This window comes from Xiphias gladius, chromosome 11 (assembly GCF_016859285.1).
Source record: "Xiphias gladius isolate SHS-SW01 ecotype Sanya breed wild chromosome 11, ASM1685928v1, whole genome shotgun sequence".
In the NCBI taxonomy this organism is placed as follows: domain Eukaryota; kingdom Metazoa; phylum Chordata; class Actinopteri; order Istiophoriformes; family Xiphiidae; genus Xiphias; species Xiphias gladius.
The window spans coordinates 16,836,869-16,859,673 of NC_053410.1; the positions used below are offsets into that span (position 1 = coordinate 16,836,869).

General features: G+C 40.2%; 2 protein-coding genes across 2 annotated transcripts; one reads left to right on the forward strand and one right to left on the reverse strand.

The window, feature by feature from the left end:
- The first annotated feature begins 20 nt into the window (after window positions 1–20).
- On the forward strand, window positions 21–1,664 carry gpr75 (G protein-coupled receptor 75). The gene has a single exon (XM_040140032.1). The coding sequence runs from the start codon at window positions 21–23 to the stop codon at window positions 1,662–1,664; it is 1,644 nt and encodes a 547-aa protein (XP_039995966.1).
- A 1,916-nt stretch (window positions 1,665–3,580) lies between these two features.
- erlec1 (endoplasmic reticulum lectin 1) lies at window positions 3,581–9,264 on the reverse strand. Its single transcript, XM_040140186.1, has 14 exons — window positions 8,918–9,264; window positions 8,647–8,751; window positions 7,814–7,894; window positions 7,525–7,602; window positions 7,359–7,422; window positions 7,194–7,240; window positions 6,858–7,081; window positions 6,505–6,646; window positions 6,250–6,411; window positions 6,106–6,165; window positions 5,524–5,648; window positions 5,336–5,413; window positions 5,153–5,228; window positions 3,581–4,388 (listed from the first exon to the last, which is right to left on the reverse strand). The coding sequence occupies exons 1-14, from the start codon at window positions 9,056–9,058 to the stop codon at window positions 4,317–4,319; spliced, it is 1,455 nt and encodes a 484-aa protein (XP_039996120.1). The 5' UTR covers window positions 9,059–9,264; the 3' UTR covers window positions 3,581–4,316.
- Window positions 9,265–22,805: the final 13,541 nt, after the last annotated feature.

Consider the following 22,805-nt stretch of genomic DNA (forward strand, 5'->3'; position numbering starts at 1 on the left):
TATAAATTGTTAATAATACAATGAACACCACTGTTACACCATCAGACCTGGTGGATGTGCCAAGACATCAGACCTTCAATGGCACCCTGGGCACAGAGACTCCGTCAGGTTGGGCCGTGATTCACACCGCTACCATGACCTTTTGCTCTCTGCTCCTCATCCTCATCTTCTGCCTGGGCTCTTATGGCAATCTTGTGGTGTTCCTGTCCTTTTTTGACCCTGCGTTTCGCAAGTTCCGCACCAACTTTGACTTCATGATTCTCAACCTGTCCTTCTGTGACTTGTTCATTTGCTGTGTGACTGCCCCCATGTTTGCACTGGTGCTCTTCCTGGATGCAGGCGGAGGGGATGGCGTGTCAAAGAGTTTCTGCTTTGCCTTCCACTTGACCAGCTCGGGCTTCATCATCATGTCGCTGGAGACGGTAGCTGTCATTGCTTTGCACAGACTGCGCATGGTTTTGGGGCAGCAGCCCAACCGCACCGCCTCCTTCCCCCGCACGCTGGCTCTCACTGCCCTGCTGTGGACATCCAGCTTCACCATGGCTGCCCTTCTTACCATGCGAGCATACCCACGTAGAGATGGGCCCTGCTTGCCCCACTTTGGCCTGGGAGGCGGACAGGCCCGGGTCGTGTTGTATGTCTACCTGGCAGACTTTGCCTTTTGTGTCGCTGTGGTGTCTGTATCCTATCTGATGATTGCTCAAACACTGAGGAAGAATGCACAGGTGAGGAAATGTCCCATCATCACAGTAGATGCCACATGCCCTCCACCCCCACCACCTCTCATTGCAGCAGGCTTTGAGAGCATGCAGTGTGCTGTTCAAGGCCCCTCTATGTACCGTAACCAGACTTACAACAAACTGCAGAATGTTCAGACACACTCCTATGCCAACAGGATCAGCCAGCCTCTGGTTCCAGGGGCTGCCCAAGGAGCCACCTGCTGTCAGCTGGTGTCTACGGTCAACTTGGCCACAGCCAAAGACTCTAAGGCAGTTGTCACCTGTGTCGTCATAGTGTTCTCTGTGCTGCTTTGCTGCTTGCCAATGGGAGTTTCACTGGCACAGGATGTTTTGTCTCCAGAAAGTAGCTTTGCACATTACCAGTTTGAACTGTGCAGCTTTGTGCTCATTTCCCTCAAGTCGGGCATCAATCCCTTTGTGTACTCACGCAACAGTGCAGGCCTCCGCCGCCGTGTGCTGTGCTGTATTCAGTGGGCTGCGCTGGGCTTTCTCTGTTGTAAGCAAAAGACTCGTCTGCATGCGATGGGGAAGGGCAGCCTGGAAGTCAATCGCAATAAATCCTCCCATCATGAGACCAACTCAGCCTATGTACTGTCACCCAAGCCACAGCGGAGGCTAGTGGACCAGGCTTGCGGGCCCAGTCAGTCCAGGGATTGTGCTGGTAGTCCAAGGGCGACAGGTGTGCGCAAACCGCGCCCGCCAAGTACCTCTACACCTATCAACACCCGCATTGAGCCCTACTACAGTATATACAACAGCAGTCCCTCTGCAGGGCCCAGCTCCCCTACCAGCCTGCAGCCTGTCAGCTCCCAGACATTTGCCTTTGCCAAGTCATATGTAGCCATGCACTATCACACTCACCAAGACCCACTACAAGACTTTGAAAGCACCTCAGTGCACCAGATTCCCATTCCCTCTGTCTAATCAAAGAGCTGCCAAACAGAACGGTTTGGAGAACGTCGCCATGGCTTTAAATCAAATGTGAATCAAAAGAGGAACATGAACACAGCCCGTTTTATGTATCTGGAACCAGTATTAATCTCTTGTTCTCTTTTACAGTGGAGTACATGTTAAGTTTTCTTGAGTGGAAAAATTAAAGAACCAGTCATAAGCTTTGCCATGGAAACTAAAACCAAGCAAGAGATTTGTAATGAAAGTGTCAGTTCCAAAAAGTTATTTGCTGTTACTGAACTAACTTACTTTTTTCTTTTACAGATACTGCATTTTCACATAAATCTGCCCGTGTTGTGCACGCATGTGCCATTATAACCGAAGACTGTAGTTTTTCATTGCAGCAAAAGTATGCAGTTGCTGGTTTCACTGCTGCCTCCTCTCTGGCTGAGGTTGCTGAGCACTGATATCACCTGCTGTAGTGTGGAGCTGCTATGAAACCCTGCAAAGGCCCACACATGACTGTCGATGGCATGTGGTTACACTTTGATGGACTTTTGCTTCTTCAGAAAAATGTATTTGTGAACCTCATACACTTTTTAAAACAATAAATGTTTGGCAAGTGCAGAGGATCTGTGCTTTCGCTTTTTTAACTAGAGCTAACATGATTGAAATGGATGAATGATAATGAAAATTAATCTGCAACTATTCTGATAGTGGATTAATTGTTATTTTAATTTTCATAATCGTAATTTTTCAAGCAACAATGTCAAACTATCTCTGGTTCCAGCTTTTCAGATGAACATTTGATGCTTTTCTTTGTCATTTATGATTGTAAACTTAGTATCTTTGGGTTTTACTGTAGGTCAGACGAAACAAGACATTTGAAGACTCTCACAAGATATAATGGGCATCTTTCACTATTTTCTGATCTGACATGTTAGACAAAACAATTGACTGATCGAGAAAATAATCTCAGATGAATCAATATTGAAAACAGTCATTAGTCGCAGCCCTAGTTTTAATCATATTTGGCAGCAGAGTCAGTGGTTAATGAAATGATAGTAAAGCTGGTTGCTTGACAGTATTTCAGGCCTAATGTCTGCTGGGGTTGTCATTGTGATGATGTCAAGAAGACATACTTGTGTTATCTTAGACCTTTAAAGTGATGGTAAGTCAGAGCCAAAAAAAAAACTGAATTGGCTTTTTATGGCTCACCACTTTTTATATTTATATTTTCTCATGTAAAAGCATTTGAACTATGAATCTGCCTTAGACAGCATTTCAAAATATATAAAAAAGTGCTTAGATTTTGAATGAGTGTTGATCTGGTACTCTTTACTTCACGTAGTCAAGTTGTACATGAAGCTTTGCAGAGTTTCAAAAACCCTCAGTTCAGAGTCAGTCTGCTATTTCTTTAAAATAAAAACAGCTGAGATGGGGAATGCAAACACCTCAGTATAAATATGACCTTTACAGTTCAAGTGGTTTTCTTTGGATAAATAAAAAAATAAAAGGTTTTTGTAAATGGAGATTATACTACAGGGATAGCGTCAGTACCCTCTGGTGGCCTCACATTTATTATGGCAACTCACTCTAGTAGATTTCCTTCAGTCAGATGCAATGTTTTTAAAAAATTGTTACCTAATAAATAACAAGAACACAAAATGAAAATTCTATTTTTGTAACGGTCATGAAAAGTAACTGAATAACTATAATTATTAAGCAAAGACACTTGTTGCCAAGATGTACTTATCTCAGTCAAGTCACATATTTTTTCCTGTGTGGCAATTCAACACTATTAATGAGGTTTCATGTTTTAGTTTTATTCTTTCCTGCAAATGCATTGGTTTTTCTTTCCATGATATAGCAGTGATCAGGATCCCAGTGTGCATTTTCATATAACCACAGAATACCTCTTATAGAAACTCACAGACATTCTGCACATCCTACAAACGTAATATGAAATTTTAATCAACCACTCACTTTTGTTGCTATTCCACAACACTTTCTAATGCATAAGTTACACTCACTCATCCTGTAAATGAACACAGCACACATTCACACTGCTGCAAAAACATTTTCAGACTTGCTTTTTCTCATATCTACAAGTACAAAGTGCCACAGTAAAACAGCTAATCATTTTATATCTCTCACACATACACACACACACACACACACACACACACACACACACATACATACACACAGACCTTAAAGACAATAAAACCACCATGAATATTTATGATTCCCCTGATAATTACGAATCCCCTGATTCGTCACTCATTTACTTGCAATTAATCAACACAAAGTGAAGCATAGATATGAAGTACAGGCAATGAATCCACTGGCTTGTGGAGTGAGACGTCAGCCCCTTTTCACTGTTTTTACCAAGTCTGAGCTATCCTGCCGGATTAGGCTGTAATGTAGCATTGTCCATTGCACAGATCAGGGCATGGGCTGGGGCCGTGCTCCTGGGCTACATGAAGTCCAGCCTCAGGATCGAGTCTAACCTCTGTTCAACCTTGATTTTTGGCTTTTAGCGCAGTGTCATGGGCGTCTTTCTACCTCAACCAAACGGGCTTCTGTTTTATCATAAGTTTCCTCTCTCTTCATGTATACCTATCTCTGTCTGTCCTCTCCTTGTCCTTCATGTGCCGTTGCTGCCACATGATCTTTTTCAGTTTAGCTGGAGAGTGACAGAAGTCCATGTTCATCAGCAGTGTCCAGAATCCTGCATATGACTGGAGACTCAACCTAGGGGGAAAAAAATGATGTCAGTCAGATTGAATGTAGTGTCCAATGATCTAGGTTGACCTCCTGTCTGTATACAGCGAGTATAGCTAGATATATGAACCAATAGTTTTCCTCACTTTCGCATTTCTTGTCATTGATTGTTAAATGGTATAAAGAAAGAACTACTTGGTACACAGACTTGAAAACTGTGTAAGCTGCAAGTTAACTCTGCAGAGTTTTTGCATCCAAATATTTTGATTTGACTGGCGTGTTTGCTTGATGAGCATGAGTTTCTTCTCATCCATGTGGAAACTTCTGTCCATCTTGCTTATTGTACGTGTCATTTAGATAACCTAAATCTTGACAACTTTGCTTAACATTAGAGCACTTGTTTCTTTACCATTAAAAAAATAAAGAAATCAAAATTTGTAGACCTTTTTCAAGTCATACATTCTCACCATCCACTACCGGAGAAGCACAGGTGGAACTAACACTAATAGTAAATAATGATATTAGCTACACCTATGTTTGACAGGTTAGAATGTCTGCTGTGAAAGAGGCCTATTCAAGTTACACTTCACATACATTTTTTTCATATGCTCCACAAAGAAACAGATCTAAATTACTAATAAAAGTGGTTACACTTTGAAATAGCACTTTCCTTTTATTAAGCTCTCACAACTAAAGTAGGGGTTAGCACTCTAGCTAAAGTTCAGCGTTAATCTAAGAATTAGTGTTTCTCCTTTCTTCAGTGACTGTGACTCACTGCTTAATAGTGAACTTACCCCAAGGATGTACTGACAAGTCTGAGGCTCCAGCATATAGACAGTGACAGCATGGGGAGACTCAGACTCTTTACATCTTAAAGACAGAAGAGAAATGAAATGAGTGAATCAACACTGAAACATTTGGGTAATGTCTTACTCATGCACTCAGGTCAGTGACAGGTCATATGGCTGTTCACTCACTTTAGCTTGACAATGACCTGTCTGGGCTTCCCTGTCAGATCACAAACATCCCCGTGGCCATAAAAGTGAGAAACCAACCTGTCATGGATCAGAGACAATCAACAAAGGGGGGAAAAAAAAACAAAAAAAAACACACCAATAATCTCAATTTGCATCCAGGTTAGGGTTCAGAAATATGAATGGCATACTTGACTTTCTGCACTCCGTCATCTTTGAGCTGGTAGGATCTGGCGACGTTCTTCTTGGCCCATTCAACGTGCTCCTCGGCGTTCCAGCTCCCCACCACCACAGTGTTCTTTCCTTGCTCTTTATCCTGGGGATCCAAGGAATATTTTCATCACTGTACAAATGCAATCTAATGTACCTAACAATCTTACATACAAAGTTAAAATCACCACTTTTATGCAATTACAAATCTTTTGTAAACTAACTTTTCTGTAGTTGACTTCCAAGTAGAGCTGGAACAATCACTCAATAAATCATTAGTGGAAAATTAATCGGCAACTACTTAGAGAACTGATTAAACACTTAAGTAATTTTTCAAGCAAAGAAGGCAGCACTTTAGGCCTTATCGTTTAATCGGGACAATAATAGGCAGATTGATTGATTTTAAAATACTTGTGAGTTGCATCCCTAGAGCCAGGTTTAACAGCTTAAACTGATACTGGAAGTACATTTGAATTATTTATTATTTATTTATTTTCAATAGTCCACATTAATGACCCAGCTTCCACATAAATACACTCACAGTAGCAAGGAGGGACCCTTACCTCATGGTACTGATGGACGTGCTTTCCGTAACAGAATTCATATTTCCACCACCCTACTCCCTGAAACACACACATGAAGATGATTACATAATCACTGAATAGTTATTTAACACTACACAGGTGCGATGGATGAATATGCCTCACCCCATGCAGACAGTATGAGCCACTGAGGAACTCCTTGATTAGCTGGTCATCTGTCAAACGGGAGATGTGAGTGGTGCCGACAGTGACCTGAGACTGCCCTCCAACAGTCATGGGTTTGTGAGTGGAGGTGAAGGCTTCCTCTCTCAGTGGTGGCGCCTCCTCCTGCAACGCGTCAAAGATATAAATGAGCCTAGTGTCGTCGGTACACGCAGTTAACCATTTTTCCCCCCTGTCATCTCTCAGTGCGTGTCTCACCTCTCTGGCCTCGGGGGCGGCGCTGAAAGGCGGTTTAAGCTGCTCCTCTTGCTCCTTGTCCAACTGGGCGAGCCGCTGAGGCCGCAGCGGGGAGCCGGCCAGAGCCTGGCAGAAAATGGCATTCACCGGGGACGACTTAAACCTGCAAGGAATGCATGTCAAGTTTGAAAACAGTAAAATGTTAGCAGGAATCTCACCTGCTGGAAAATACATTTCAGTACAACCCTGAACCACGGGGAGGACTAATCTTAAAACAGCATCTCAGAATTTCCAAAACAGAAATTCCAACATCCACTACTGAGGCGTTTTCCTTTGAGCACAATATTTAAACATAGTAATTTTGACAGCACTACCTGTACTTTGGGTGAGCACAAAGCAGCGGTGTCAACACCACCACCTCATATTCACAGGTCAAGACTTCAGCGACAGACAAGATCTCATGCTTGGCCTCTGGATGACAGACGTACAGCACAGACGTGGAGCGAGGCTGGTTTTGTTTCAATACACAAGGAGTCCCATTTCCCATTTCCAACGAGTAGTAGGGAGTGAGCTGACCCTCTATGTTCTTAGTGGGTACCTGAACACCAGTGGAAAGAGAGAAGGAAAACAGAAAAGAGGCGGCAAACGTGAGAGCTGAGGGCTAGCCTGGCATATTTGACTGGTCATTGAAGTGCCATTATTACACTTACCTCTGTTTCAGCTGGTGATTTGACATTTTCTGCCTCTTCAGCTTTATCTGAAAAAAATACATTCCTAGCTTTAGCATTATAAGGAAAAGACTAATACACTCAATAACATATTAAAAATAATATAGACAAAATATATCATAAAACTGCATTCACAAAGAAACTCACCTGTCTCTGTTGACTGGCTCTTCTGTGCCATATTCCCCAGGAAGTACTCTTGAACACTAAGTTTCTGTGGAAATACACATGATCACCTTTAGTACATACTGTACTAAAGGTGCTGGCTTCTCACTCCTGATATCTGAAAGTTATTTTAGCCACTCAAAACACTGACCTGACCAGTCTCCTTGTCCTCATGATACTGTCTTATGTGCTTTCCATGGCATACTTCATATGTCCAGTATGACTCAATCTGCAACGTTGGCAAGCCAAGAGCAAGTTTAGAGTTATATGAGTGAGCCTTCAACTCACCAAACACCCTCAGCACTACAGCAGGAAAACATGTTTTTCAGTTATGCTCTGCTAACGTAGCATGAACTTCACCTGAACAAAGTTTCAGACTCTCGACTGAGAGAAGCAGGGAAATTAGACAAAAAGTAGAAAAGAAACTTGAGGAGTCTCACCCTGTAGGAGCAGCTGCTTCGTTTGAACAGCGGCTCCAGCAGTTCACCCGGACTGGGCCCGCTGTACTCCTTATCATTGTCCTGAGAAAAGGACAGACACCAAACAAATGACATATTTGGACCATGTGGGATCATTCTGGACTTGTAGCTCATTTTGTTTCAAGAGTCAATATCCTTTTAAATTAGTATGTAAATCTCAGTTTCACATGTTCAAGTGGCTCGGGTGATATGGGACTTTTTAAAAACCTGTCTAATCTTCTGAGTGCTAATGTTACTTGCTCTATTTTTTTTTTTTTTTTTTTTACAATTCCACTGTCAAGCTCAAGGTAGCCATGTTGTTACGTCCCTTATATCAGCAAAGAAGTTGTCGAGTACAACCTTACTGTGAAAGATATGACTGGTGACCAAAACTCCACAAATGTGAAACTTACTGAAACTAAATCAATGGAAGATTTATGCAGGTGTTATATGACCAAAGATAGTACACAGACTGCTTAGACTGTTTAAAGACCAAAGGAGCAGACTTGTGTCCCATCACGTTCTGTAGCAGTATATGCCACTAACATGCGTGTACACCTGACAGGAATCGAGTATGCCATGTAAACCAGGGAGCTTTGCATTAACCCAGTGAGGTAAAGTTGAGCTGCTTTGTCTTAGATATTAGATGTGTTTATAGTTATTACCCGTAGAGGGTAATACAAACTGTTAAATACTAAATAGCTGTTCCCTGTATGAAGGAACATGCTCCTCGTCCAGTCACATTCCCTCATGAAACTATGTTCAGATTGCTGAACTTGACTGTACCGGTTCCAGAAATTGTCAATCGCGCCTACCTCTTCTCCGGCTGTCAGGGAGGGCAGGAGGCATTTGTACTTCTCCTTCTCGGTCGTTGTCATGATGACAAAGTCCTCTTCGTTGTAAAGTGCCCCCGAAGTTGGCTGAAACCCACAGACAAACGCTTGTTACTTAAAATGGTCACGTCGGGTTTGGAAGAAGAGAGGAAACTCCCTCTGAACATACACAGGTGACAGTAACAGCCCCCAACCTCTTACAGTCAATTGGCTCTTTTAAAGAAAAACGGCGTTACAACAGCAGGAGGCATACCAGCGTGAACTCAGCGTCCGGCCAGGTGATTTTGAAAGGGATCTCGTCTGTAAAGGAGGGGTACCCCCCTCTGTTTGCTGAGACGCCGCCGCAGACCTCCAGCAGCCCCCCGACAAACACCAACAGCAGCCCAGCCGTCATCTCTCCTGTCCGGCTGCGGGGGCTCCTCAGCAAAGCCCTCTCCTCATGTGAGACCACGGCCTCCTCGCCTCGCACTAACACCGGCCTGGGGGACGAATTAGAGGCTGCTGCACTGTCCGAGGACGCCCAGGTTGACAAAACGTAAGACTGAGTGAGACGGATCTGAATACCGCAAAAAGCACAGGAAGTGAACTGTTTACTTGCCACGTCGTGTTCCGGCCCGGCGTTGGGCTGAAATAACAACAGCACCCCCTGGCGGCGACACGAGGCATTGAGGCAGGGTTTTTGTCATTATGAGAAGAAAAAAAAACTTTGAAACTCTGGAGTTAAGGAAGCAGAACTAAGACCAACTTTTTAATTAAACAACAGCTGTAACATATAATTGTTTTGTTTTTTTTTGTTTGTTTGTTGTACCATTTTTCTCTGGCATTCTTTTCCAATATACAGCTTTCCAATATACATACTCTCTCCAGCAGTGGTGGAAAATGTAACAATTTAGATGTAGTTGTACATCCATTACAGTATTACCAATTTATGCTACTCTAACTTCTACTCCATTGCATATCAGAGGGAGATATGGTACTTTTTATTTGACAGTTTTAGTTACTTTTCAGATTAAGATTTTGACATTAAGATTAAAATACAATATATTTTTAAAGATTTAATCAGTGATTTACAACCATTTTGATGTGTGAATAGTTACAAAAAACAGCACCTATAAGTTGTTAGCAGGTCCACTGCAGAGTGACTCCTTCTCTAGATTTCTCTAATGGAACGATTACTTTGATAGTACTTTGATACTTTGAGTACATTTTGCTGATAATACTTTTTAACTTTTACTTAAATAGGATTTTGAAAGCAGGACTTCTTATATAATGGAGTATTTTGAAACTGTGGCATTGATACATTTACCTAAGTAAAGGATCTGAGTACAACACTGGCCTCAAGTTAAGAAAGTGGTTACACATCTTGAAAAACCAATGACCAAGCTTTCCCATAGGAATCACACATAATATAAATTGTACACTTTATCCGTATCTGCTATGTGAATTACAATGAAAGTTCAGCCTGGCTATTTAATGCCTGAAATTGTAATTGTGCAGGCTGTAATACTTACAATATCTGAAATCTTTGCAATATCACTGATATTTTCATTTGTTTGTTACAGCTGTTGTACTTTAAACATCCAGTTGTTTAAAATCCACAGAACTTTATTTTAAATTTTGGTAAAGATCCCAAAATATCCCAAAATACCAAATATATCAGGCCAAAGGTTGGGAGAATATGTATAAAATTTGTGGGATAAGAATATGTTTTTTCAATCATAACGCTAAATTGGTATAACTGGATGTTAAGGTGATTTAAAAATAAAGTAAATACACAATCTATCTTAGATCAGTTAAAAACCACTATAAAAATGTATGCGAAGTTTCAGCGGCAGGTCATTCCACATTTTTTATGCGAGAGATAAATCTACATTTAGCTCTTTAATTTTCTGGTGGCACGATCTGGAATGATGCATATTAATCCATGCATACTCAAGGCACTTGGATATAGACAGTGAAAATGAGAGCGCTTAATGAAGGTCTCTAAATAAGCCCCATATCCTAGAGCAGACTAAAAGAAGAAAATCAGTGATATAAATATACAGTGTCAGATCTTTTGAGAAGCCAATTTTCCCCTGTTGTTTACTGTTTTCACAGGTCATGCACAATAGCCCCTACTTCATGCTAAACTTGACCACTTCCTTATATGCTGAGAACAGCACTCATGAAGCTCTTATTGAATGCGGACCACGGCTCGCCTAAAGCATTTGGCTCCTATTGAGTTTAAATTCCTGAGAGAGGTTTCCAGATGATCCAGGCACGAAATAAAGTCAGATTTCCTCATGTCTGCCTCCCAGTGGATGGAGTTGGAAGTTGTAATTGTGTCAGTGTGCCTCCTGGGTAAACAGAGCCGACGTTTTAGGGTGTCTCACAATTATTTTTAACATATTGTCCATGCAGAACAGAAGATGAAAGGCAATATGAAGATAGAGAGTATAGCAGATCCAGTTGAGAGGCTGACTTGCTGAGCATTTCCTGGATATTATATTGGTTGACTTATATAGAAGCGATGAACGGGGCAGCTCTGTGCCAACGTACAGTGTCCTTAACATTTTATCCTGTGGCCCTGTTGATTCATGACTGCGGTGTGTTGAATGGCAATAAATCCCCCCCCCCCCCACACACACACACACACACACCTGAAAAGTACACATGGAAACAGCCCTCAGTTAACAGACAATTTAAAACATAGACCTTGAAAATGTGCAGTGTTGCGTATCACTGTCAGGGGGGTTCACAGAGTTCCTTGGACTGATGGAAACATGAAGTGTGTACCTGTGATAGGCACCTTTCCACCAGTTGGTGGAGCTGTTGATGCGAGAATGTATAGCACGCCAGCCGGGAGAGAGGAGAGAGATTATAACGGAGATTTTGAGACAAATAGTGAGAGGATTAGGAGGAGAAAGGGATATGGAGGAACAGGGACGGATACAAGCAAGAGAGCATCCCACTACATCATCCACCCTGTATGACCACTCCCCTCTGCTTACATACTATACATACAGCTTCTACTCACACCTGCCTCCGACGGACATACTACATATGGATGTATGTATACACTCCCCTGTATGTGTGTAGATAGATAGATAGATAGAATACATTTTGTTTCCATGGCAACTGTTATTTTGCCTTTGAGTTTTGATGTATTCAAACAGGCTAGTTTCTTTATTTTTCTCATCTCTTCTTTGTTTATTTGAAAAACAACAGAGGTTGGAGTGAAACAGTGTTTAAAAATAAAGGTTTTTACTTCAGTGTCAAGGTTCATTCTAGACCTTTGAAACAGTAGTTTGAGTAAAAATAATGCTCTTAACTCAAGGTTCACTTCCTAGCTTTTTATGGTGCTTTCACCCACACGTCACAGTCTTCCTCCGCAAATTGAGTTTTTCTCAGTTGTCATGCATTTTGCTCAGTTGTTTTTTTCTCGCAGTTTTTAGTAGGCCATAAAAACTAAGAAAACTCCATCTGCTGAGGAAGACCATGAGATGCAGTTGAAAGCTACTAAGAAAGATAGTTGAACCCGAGTCTAAATTTTCTTGTTAAAACAATAACACCAACATTTTGGGAAATACACAAATTCACTTTCTTGCAGGAGACTTACAGGGGAAGATTGATTCCACTTCCATGACTGCAAGGTAAATATGAAGCTATAGCCAACAGCCAGTTAGCTTAGCTTAGCACAAAGACTGGAAACAGAGGGAAACAGGTAGACCGGTGCTGTTAAACAGCAAATTATTGTTTTTATGCCTCAGTTGTTGAACTGATTAAACAAATAAGATATGACATGTTAATTAGTGAGTGGTAGAGGTGCTGGTTGACAGATTTGTTACTTTTGGACAAGATAGTTGTTTGTCCCTGTTTATGCTATGCTAAGCTAACTGGCTGCTAGCTCCAGCTTCATATTTAGCACAAACATGAGGGTGGTATCAATTTTATCATCTAACTCTTAGCAAGAAAGTGAATAAGTGTATTTCCCAAAATGTCAAACTTTTCCCCTTGAACCTATTTTTATGTTTTACAGATTTTAGAACGTGCTTCGTGAAACTTAAAAAAATAACAGAAGAATCATTATCACGATTGCATATTTTCCAAAAGACACAAAGCACAGTTAAACCTATTTTTATGTATCAAATGTCCTTTACAGTAGCAACAATGAGTGTCCTGAAACCTAAAAACCATCAATAGTTAAGATACAACCAGCTGAAGGGGGTCAAAACTTCTTTAGTGTCTCTTCCTAGGTGGTTGTTCGCAGCCTTTTTGGAGCGCGACTGGCAGGAACGTTCCTCAACTCATTGCTTTGAAATACGCATTTTCATCTATTTCACTGCCATCCATTGGGTGAACTTGATTTGCATAGATGCCTTCCACACACTACCTTATGCATAATTGATACAACTGTCATCTCCCTAACCATAATAACATCATTCCAAAGGGAGCAGAGAGAAATTAATTTTGGCATTTGAAGGCCTCAAGCGAGGTTAAGATATCTCCAGAGCTGTCACCCAAAAATATACATAGAATATGTCAGATGTCAGATCAATATTGCTAGATTTTCTTAACGACATTCAGTATTGATTACGGTAAACCATTTCTACAAGTTGTATTTCCTTTGTAATTAATACAGGTTTCCCTTGGTGAAAAGGTTTTTGCTGACATTTCCCTCCATACAAAATGTTTAATTAATCTATTATTGTTCATTGTAGTGTTTACATTAGTGCTGCACACTTGTCAAACCTATTAAAATTACATCATACCTTTTTTTCTGCTGCACGAATCAAACAGACTCAGTTTGTGTACTGAGTTTTTTGGAGTGATGAACTGATTTTACCATTCTGAATAAACTTCAGTAAACTGGTAGGTGTTTTTACCAGCATAAGGGCTGAAGTGTCAGAACACGTTCTATGCTTCCTGATCTGCATTTTAAAGCGTGCTTAAGCAGACTCTCCTCATCTTGTCTGCTCTGCATGTAAACAGTTGTCACTCATGCACCTGTTGTGTTTTAATCAAACTAAAAAACTAAAACACTGTGTTATAGGCTAAATGAATCTTGTAAGGGGCTGCTACTTGACTAAATGCTGCAAAAAAAGCAAAAACAATAAGTCGGTGAGACATGAAAGAAACGGATTTAACCATGCTAGTGAATTAGAGTACTGCTCTCCACATCCATGCAGAGAAGGTAATGAGAGAGTATTTTTGTATTCACAGGCCGGTCCTTGCTATATTTGCCTGTGACTGAGGCTTAGGTTTTATATGAAAATATCAGAGAGGGGTCGGGAGACAGAACTTCCCTGAGTCCCTGAATGCATCGTATTGGCACAGAGCCCATGATTAAATTTATACAGTGTAAAGCTGTGGCCAAAGATTTGTAGCAATCAAAAGTTGAGGTTATGATATGTCTAGGACGTATGTTTGGTGTTTTCAGAGGTTGACTCATTTCCTACATGAATAAAAACTTGTTCTTGGTTATTTGGATGTGATATTTTTTTTACATACAGCCATGGCTTTACTTCCAGACAGCTCCCAGCCTTGGGAAACCTCCAATTATAGCTTCATCACAGCTAAAGCAGCCAATTCAACCATGACCACTCTCTGAAGTGACCTTGGATGTTTATGTAAATACCGTTTGCATTGTCTGAGACTTTAAGCTTTTTCAGAGAGTCTCGATGCTCCCTATGCTTGAATACAAAAGTCAGTGCAACCCCAAAAGTACGCTTTGTCTATAAGGAAGAACAGAAAGTGGGTTAACTACTTGAAAATGCATCCTAAGCAGTGTGCATAAGCTAGAAGAGCTTAGGAAAGCTAGGGAGACTTTGCGAGTGAAAGTCATGTAGTGTTTCTTCACAGTTTGAGAGTGAATGGCACAAATACTGCAAGGTGAGGAACAGAGGTCTTGACTGACAGAGATTGGAAACCGAGATTCTGTGGCTATTTGACCAATATCAGCACATCAGGAGCTAAAAATGCAGGAAAATCTGATCAGGAATAAAAAGTAAATCAGATAAAGTTGAAAAAGATTATGCTACATCCCACTCATTTTGACTGGAGTCTTAAAAAACAAAACAAGATTGTGAGGTTCAACTGTTACTCTATAATGCATTTTCGTATTTTCTAAAAAATAAACAATTGCTAACACATACAGTATCTAACATGCTGATCCAGCTTTGTTGGCTCAAAAAACATAACACCCGTGAAACACGCAGGATACTCTACCTTTTACTGTTTCCTCTAAATGATCATGATCTAAGCAAGATCACTTCAACTGTCCAGAACAAGTGACATGAGCAATTTACAGAGCAAATAAATACATTACTTCTTTAACACTGTTCTTTATCTTGCAGATGAGAAGTACAGTATGCACTGCATTTACTGACTCATTTATATTCAACTGGCTGCTCTGGTGTTATTGATGCAGAGAAACCCCACACATTCCATCATCATTTGAATGCAGTCACAAGTCTCAGTGGCACCAATCTGGACTGCAGATGGGTTTAATTGGCTGAGTTACTGTATAGGAGAGATGATGGCTTCTTCCGTTTCATGTTTGAGTACACCGTCTACCACTTAGCTGATGTGTAAAGCATCCCCTACATCCGACTAATGGATGATAACTGGACGAAAACAAATAAAAGCAATAGTTTAATGTACAGAATTTAACCTTCAGCATGCGTGTGTGTTTGGATTCTTCAAGATAGCGCGGTGTTTAAAGATCATGAAAAACAAGCTACAACAAAATGTTTTCATATATACAAAGCAGCAACGAAACGTAACGTAACGTAACATAATGTAACATAACATAACGTAACGTAACGTAATATGGAGCAACAAACTACATTGCCATGAGTGTATCATCCGAGTGATAGCGAGACGTGTCAGATTAGAATGGCCGTGTCATGCTCCAGCATGAATATAAGTGGACATTACTAGTGAGCTGATAGCCAAACAGGTAATGGATGAGCCAGTGATTGTAAAGCATGAATGAAACAGCTGCGGCCAATAGGCTAATGCAAACCAACATCATTGCTCTGTCTGAAATAAGCCTACTGTATCCATCATGTGCGATAACATAAAGTCCATAATGTGGAAACATCTAGAAAGACGAAGCCTCATTGGTACATCGAAAGCCAGTGCATATTTGTAATTCCATTATTAGGTACAACAAATGTCTTACAGTGTATAAATACAACTGTAGAATGTATGGATCAAGACTCCTTCCTTAACATATTCATATTTAATACTGAGCACATGAGGCCTCTGCAGGCACTACACTGATGCTAAGCTATAATAAATTCTTTTTGATGTCCAGTTGAGTTAATTTAACGATTAACTCGCCTGGAGCACCTGATATATATATTATTTACTCTTCTCGATGGTTTGTATTTGTATGCCTGTTACAAAATAATATAGGTTATAACATAGGAAATAAGTAGTCATTGTGCTTAGTATGCAGTACATTCTCTCCTATTACACTTGTTCTTTAAATCTACTACCTCTGCAAGTTAAGACAGTGACTCTTATTGGTTCTAAACTGACAATCTGACCTGCCAAATAATAAGAGGTAATCATTATCTAACATGCATGTCATTATGTGTGCTATCCAATTTACCGTGGTGTATTTGTCTTCATAAAAGTCTTACATAGTCTTGCACTGTACCCACATTTGCATGTAAATTCTTCAAGGTCTCCCCCAAGAGGCCAAAAACCCCTTTAATGAATCTTCTTTCTGAATCCCCAACTGCAAAGTTTACTTACTTTCTTGTCTGTTCCACAGTTGAAAATGAAAACACAGGAGCTATGTGTTTAATTTTCACTTTGTGTGCATTTGTTTTGCAGCTGCAATGCTATTTTCTGTTCATTTTCATTCACCTCCTTCTTTTCAGCCTCCAAAGTTTTTCCTAACTTCATCCCTAACATTGGTTTGCCAGCAGTCATTCAGCCATGGTTAACTATTTAGCAAACAATGTACAGTTTTAACACCCAGATGAAAAAGACATGCTGAAATTATATTGGCAGGTTGCTCTCACACTGCCTCTTTTCCAAATGGCACACAGAATCTGACCTTTTCATGATCTTAGTGCTGTCAAAAGATGACCTTTGTGCACAGCATCACGTAGTCAGTGTGTATGAGTTAGAGTCTTTAGACAAGACACAAGCCTTGCCTTTTCAAATTCACTTGTCAATAGCAACATAGTGTACAAAATAATAAAAAAAAAACCCCAGCAATTTAATTTTGCATTATGATATTACTTAACCATACTCCTGCATCCAGAAGGTATTCAGTTCCCACAAGTCTGGTATGTCAGACAATCATTTGGTGTCTTAAGGAGTTTGCTTTAGAATCAAATAAAAAATAGAAAAGAAGAATGGTTCAGAGACAAATTTACCTCGAGTCCTTTGGCATTGATGGAGGCAGAGACTGAATCTCTTGTGTATAAAAGAAAATTCAATTCAAACACCCACACAAAATCTGTTAATGTTTTTTTCAGGACGTTCTCACATCTCTTTTTTCAGGGAGTTGATAAACTTAGTAAATCAATAAACTTCTGTTTTAGTTCTCGGTTTGTGGGTGTAACCTGAGGGAATTGCAGGAGGAGGAGGATGAGGTTGAGAACGGGAAGCTTGACTTCCCTGGTGGGTCAAGGTGAGTCTGTTAGCCTGATGGCTTGTTCACTCCGCAGATGTCACCTGGTCATTATCCTGAGGAAACCATCTGCCAGTTGGTCCTGCCGGGCCTGGCCACTCAGTCTTCTGGGCCCTGTGTGACCTGCAGGATCCACGCTGCTTCCTCTTCTATTCTGACCTGCTACTTCACCTGCCTCCAGTGTCCAAAAGGCCAGGCTGGTCAGGACCAGAGGGGAAGAGAGAGGAGACACACAGAGAAACAAAAAGGAAAGCTTTTAACTCTCTGCCACAGTGTAAACTGGGATAAATTAATGATGCATCCACAGTTTCTACCTGGGCTCCCCTCACAGCTGACTGCTTGGCTTCTCACCCTCGGCTCTGCTGGGATGCAGTGGTACACTGCCAAAATAAACTCCAGCCTCCTTGATCGACTCACCGGTTTCACTTGCCGGTGGTTTTACCTTGAAGGTGCTCGACATGATTGTTCTATTTCTTAAAATTATCTACTTAGAGAATTCTCTGATACTAAAGCTAATGATACTAAAGCTAATGAGTCTTTACATCACAAAGTTAATTGTCAGCCCTTAAATCTTCCAGAAAGTGTCTCAAGGTGGGTAATTATCTTGGAAAATTGGAGCCTTACTTTTAGATACACTTAATCATGCCCTCCTTCAAGGTGTTGGGTTTGGCTATGACATCTGATTTTAAGATATAATTTTGACTTGATAGGGTTTAGGTTAACCTCCTTGGCTTATTAGAATGAGATGTAATTTCTGAAGAGAGGAAAGGAATCGTTCTGGATATCACTGAGAAATGAATTAGATTCTTCAGTGTGCATATGCTATTCACTGTATGTATTTTTCATTCGTTGCCCATTGGCCTGGTTACACAGATGAATGAGCTCACACAAACATGCACATTTGTGATGAAAATGTTGACTTGATATAGTTGAAAATGTATTTCCAAGAGCGAAGTGAGAACATCTGCAACACTCTTAACTGTGTGTTAAGTTATGACACTAGAGCCAGGAGATGATTAGCTTAGCTTAGCATAAAGACTGGTAGCAGAGGGAAGCAGCCTGCCATCTCTTTACAAACAGAGATGTAAAAATGACCATTTGTGTTCTTACGGGAAGTTATATGCTTTAGCTCACGAGTCTTGCTATCACAATAAGGTTGTAGAGAAACCAACACTTTACAAGGAGAGACAGAGGGTAAGCTCTCTCTGTATTTCAAATGATAATTTTTACACTCTTGTTCAGGGATTAAAGCGATAAGATACAAAGTGTAAATCTGTGAGCTTTAGAGGTGCTGAACCGGAGACAGGCCAGCTAGTTGTTTACCCCAGCTTACATACTTAAAACTAAGCTAAAATAAACTAAATTGAGCTAAGCTAAGCTAAGACAGCCACCTCCTGACTCTAGCTCTGTACTAAACAAACAGGCATGAGAGTGATATCAATCTCATCTTACTCTTGGAAACCAAGTATATAAGCATATTTCCCAAACCAAATATTGCATTTGATCAATTAAGCCTATCCTAGTGAAAAAAAAGAAAGAAAGAATTTTTTTTTTGAATGAAAAAATGGTATCTCCAGAACAGGCTAAACTAAGCAAATAAAGAAACACAAAGATGTATAATTAGCTAAAAAAAAATTCAAATCTTGGTTTTTGTAATGGCTCTCAACTGAAATGCACATGGTACTCTCATATTTGAGATTACTTCACTGTAAATTGAAAACATTACTGACACAAAGGATCTCACAATTAGCAATTAGTATTTGCTTAACCATTATTTAGGTTTCAATTCTTCGTTGCCCATGAGAGAAAAAGTGTCTGAGAGTAGATTTTAGTTAGTTCTCACAGGATACATGTTTTAAAAATGACTTTGGTGTGTCAAGCGACAGCACAAGTGAAAAATGTTCATGCTGGAAAGTTACTCTCCTCTTTTGCCTATTTTTCTCTAATAGTCTCTTTGTTTAGAACAGGAGGAAGTCATACACTCTTTTCCTTCAGTTTTACTGTCACACATGCTGATAGCAGGGACTATATGAGGACATTTTCACAGATAACTAAGGAAACACCCATAAACACACTCATCTTCTGCCTGCCGGTAATGCCCGGGAGGGTTTCAATTTTTTATCATCTCCATACTTTCATCACTTTTACCAACTAAAAAATACCATTACTGGCTAATGCGCGCACACACACAGAGACACACTAAGACACACACTTGCACCTCACCTTTGATCTTGTATCCTTGTATCCCTATAATCTAGTGATTCTGATATTTCATCCTTGACCCAGTTTGAACTCAGGACCTGCAGTAATGTCCTAGACATGAATGTCTGTGTGGGCAATCTGCTCCTCCTTTCCTTCTGTTGGTTTTTTTTGGATCAATTATGCTGTTGTTGTGGAGGATGAGTGCATCACAACTTGAGGCTTGGCTGTGTCTCCGGGCCCCTGATATAGAAAGGAAAACCATGATTGTGGGAGGCCCACCCTCTAACCTGCATGTACCCCTGGCAGCCAGAACGGGCCAGCTGGTACTGTCAGCAACCCTGACAGATGACCTGCTGAGCGGATACTTTTAGCTCATGATTCACCCATCATTATACAAACATACAGTATAATTTACACTGTACTGAAACACAGCTTTCTCTTGTTACAGTAGCATCCACAAAGTGTATTGCATGCAATTCTGGCTACTTTAAAACACTACTATAAAGAACTAAGGGGTATTTTTGGCTCTGTTTAGTTGTTTGGTGGTCTATTTTGCTTCTTATTATTATTCTTGAGCATAAGTAGCCAAATATGGATGATATTTTATAGGCTACTGCTCAAGTACAATGGAGTTGAACAAGAGAAATGTTTTCAACAATACACGGTAAATGCCATGTTCGAAGACTTGAATAAAAGAGATGAACAAATGACCATTTTCAACACACCTTTCTCCAGTGTTCAGCAATCGTGCTGCAAGAAATCAATTTCTGAATAGGAAGAGATACTAACTTCAGGCAGTAGCCACAAACAATAAAACCATAATGTAAGGTAGTCACAAGACATGTTGTGCTTTGTTTCAGAGCACACTCACTTTCTTTACTGAAATCAGTCTTGCTCTCTTGCTGTTTGTATGTTTTTTGCTATCTCTGTTACAGTTGCCACCCACACAGATAACCTATGGCTGGATGGCATATACTTTAGTTCATGCCCTTTCTGGAGGCTGTTAAGGGGCATTGTGGGAAAATGCAAGTTGAGATAGAGTATTTAGGTGCAAAAGAAAAAAAACAACAAAAAAAAGCAGAAAAACAAAACAGTAAATTAAACTATGCCACTGATTACATACTGAAGCAGTATGTATTTTGTTTTAAAGGAGACAAATTAGAGAATAATATATTTCCTCATTTGCTTTGAAATGTTGACATTATCTCTCGACTGATTATTCATTTGTAGAAAGCAAGTCAAAAACTGCAAACACTTTGTACTTTAAAATGTATGCAAGTTGAATGGAACTGACTTATTAACTATTCGATCGATATGAACACATCTAGTGTGAAACAGAGTGAAGGGAAGACCTTTATTGAATTTTATTAGATTTTTAAAAGAATCAAGCCGATCAAGACTTAACTTATTAAAATTCTCAAATGTTTTGTACTAAAATTACACTGTGTGTATCCCAGTTGGTGCTGTGTGCAGATGAATCTCTGCTGTGTACTGTAGCCTTAAAATCCCATTCTGTATTAAACTGCTGTCTGTTTGAATAATATGCTGTCTGTATGATATGATGTGATTTGACACTTTATTCATTATGAACAGAGATAAGTGTGAGCACAGATTGAATTTGAACTGCGTAAATATGAATTTGTAAAACTTACGCCGAGCAGCTGAATTCAAATTTCCTGAATACAGCAATTTGAAACTGAAAGCAAATACTCAAAACTGAAGGTGACAATTATTGAAATTAACTAACTTACCAACAATTACAGCATTTCCCAATTCATATTCAAATTTCTTTAATTCAGACTGAGCTCTAAGCGCCTGAACATCTGGAAGGAACTTTTGTTCCTTGAGCGACTGGAAGACAGCTGCCTCCTCCGAGCCTGCCAACAGTGGTCTGACACTCTTGACTTAGCCAACTGCAAGCCGTGTGGCACTGTGCCTTTCTCATCTCCCCAGCAAGTGAACAAGTCTTCTTTCAACTTTGTGAAAGGGATGCAAATTGCATCTTATAGCCGGTAACAATGGGGTGAACAGAGCACTCACATGGGTTTGTTACCCTGCATATAAAACTGTGTCCTGCGTCCGTGCAGATGCACAGTTGTTGTTGTTGGTGTTTTGTTTTTTTTGGCACTTTTGGAAAGTAAGCTATGGTTGTGCAGAAAATGCTACATTGAAATCACAAAAAAATACAACAAAGAAACACTAGCCGTAACTTTTTCACAAAGTGTAGCGAGAGCAGGATAATCGTTGGCTGAGAAGATTATTAAGGCACAATGCCACATGGCTTAAGGTTGGCGTCGTGATGTCAGCACTGACTTGGCAGTCTTAGAGGAAGAAGTTGCCTTCAAATCTACTTTAATGGCTGCCATCAAACCGAAGCCAAAACGGTGATGAACGGGAGCTGCTCAGTCCAGCTGCTGACTGCAGTGACCCTGGAATTTAATCTCTTTGTAATAGTCTGCTGGTTTCCAAGTGATGCAGAGTAAATTCTGAACACTTGACTAAAGGGGACATTGTACAGGACAAAAAACATCCGCTTTAGGACTTCTTAAGAGTTCTCACCCCGGTCCTTTGCTTAACAGAGAAGTTAACAGACAGAGAGACCACTGCCTAAATATAAGCACAACAGACAGATGAGGACAAGTATATTTATTAACAGAGGCTAACAGAGGTGACCTTGAGATGAATGTAGGTTGTCAGAGATTAATCACTGCGTATTGAACATTGTGAAGGTTCCTCAAGGCACTGTTAAACTTCACAAGATTCCCCCAAATTTTTTAAAGACATTTGCCCGCAAGGTTTGTCGTACATTTAAATATTCTCCAGCCACTACTGTCATCACGCTACCTTTCCGTATTTAGCTGTTCTGTTGACACTCAATGTGAGATTAATTTAGTAAAGCCACAGTGTTTGGGTACACTTAATTTCACAGAGAAATGCTTATCATTGTATCATTGTTATGGCACAAAAGCAAACACAACAGCAAAATACTTTTAGGTTTCAATGTCCATTGTTCTTCAGCCAAAAGAAATAGGTTATTTTTTTTCTCTAGCTTTTTCAAAATTGTGTTTTCTTAATAAACTTCTGGCACAGCATCCAAAAAGCCTACCGTGTACCAGGTGAACATCTACAGGAGAGGATATATCCTCTGAGATTACAACACAAAAAGAATTATTCAGACTAACAGTGAGAACAGGACTTGTACTCCTTGATTCTGGTTTGCAGATAGCACAGTGAATTGTAAATGGCAACACCACAATTAAACCCCACTACGCTTACATAGTTTACGTTCTGTTATCATGTTTTA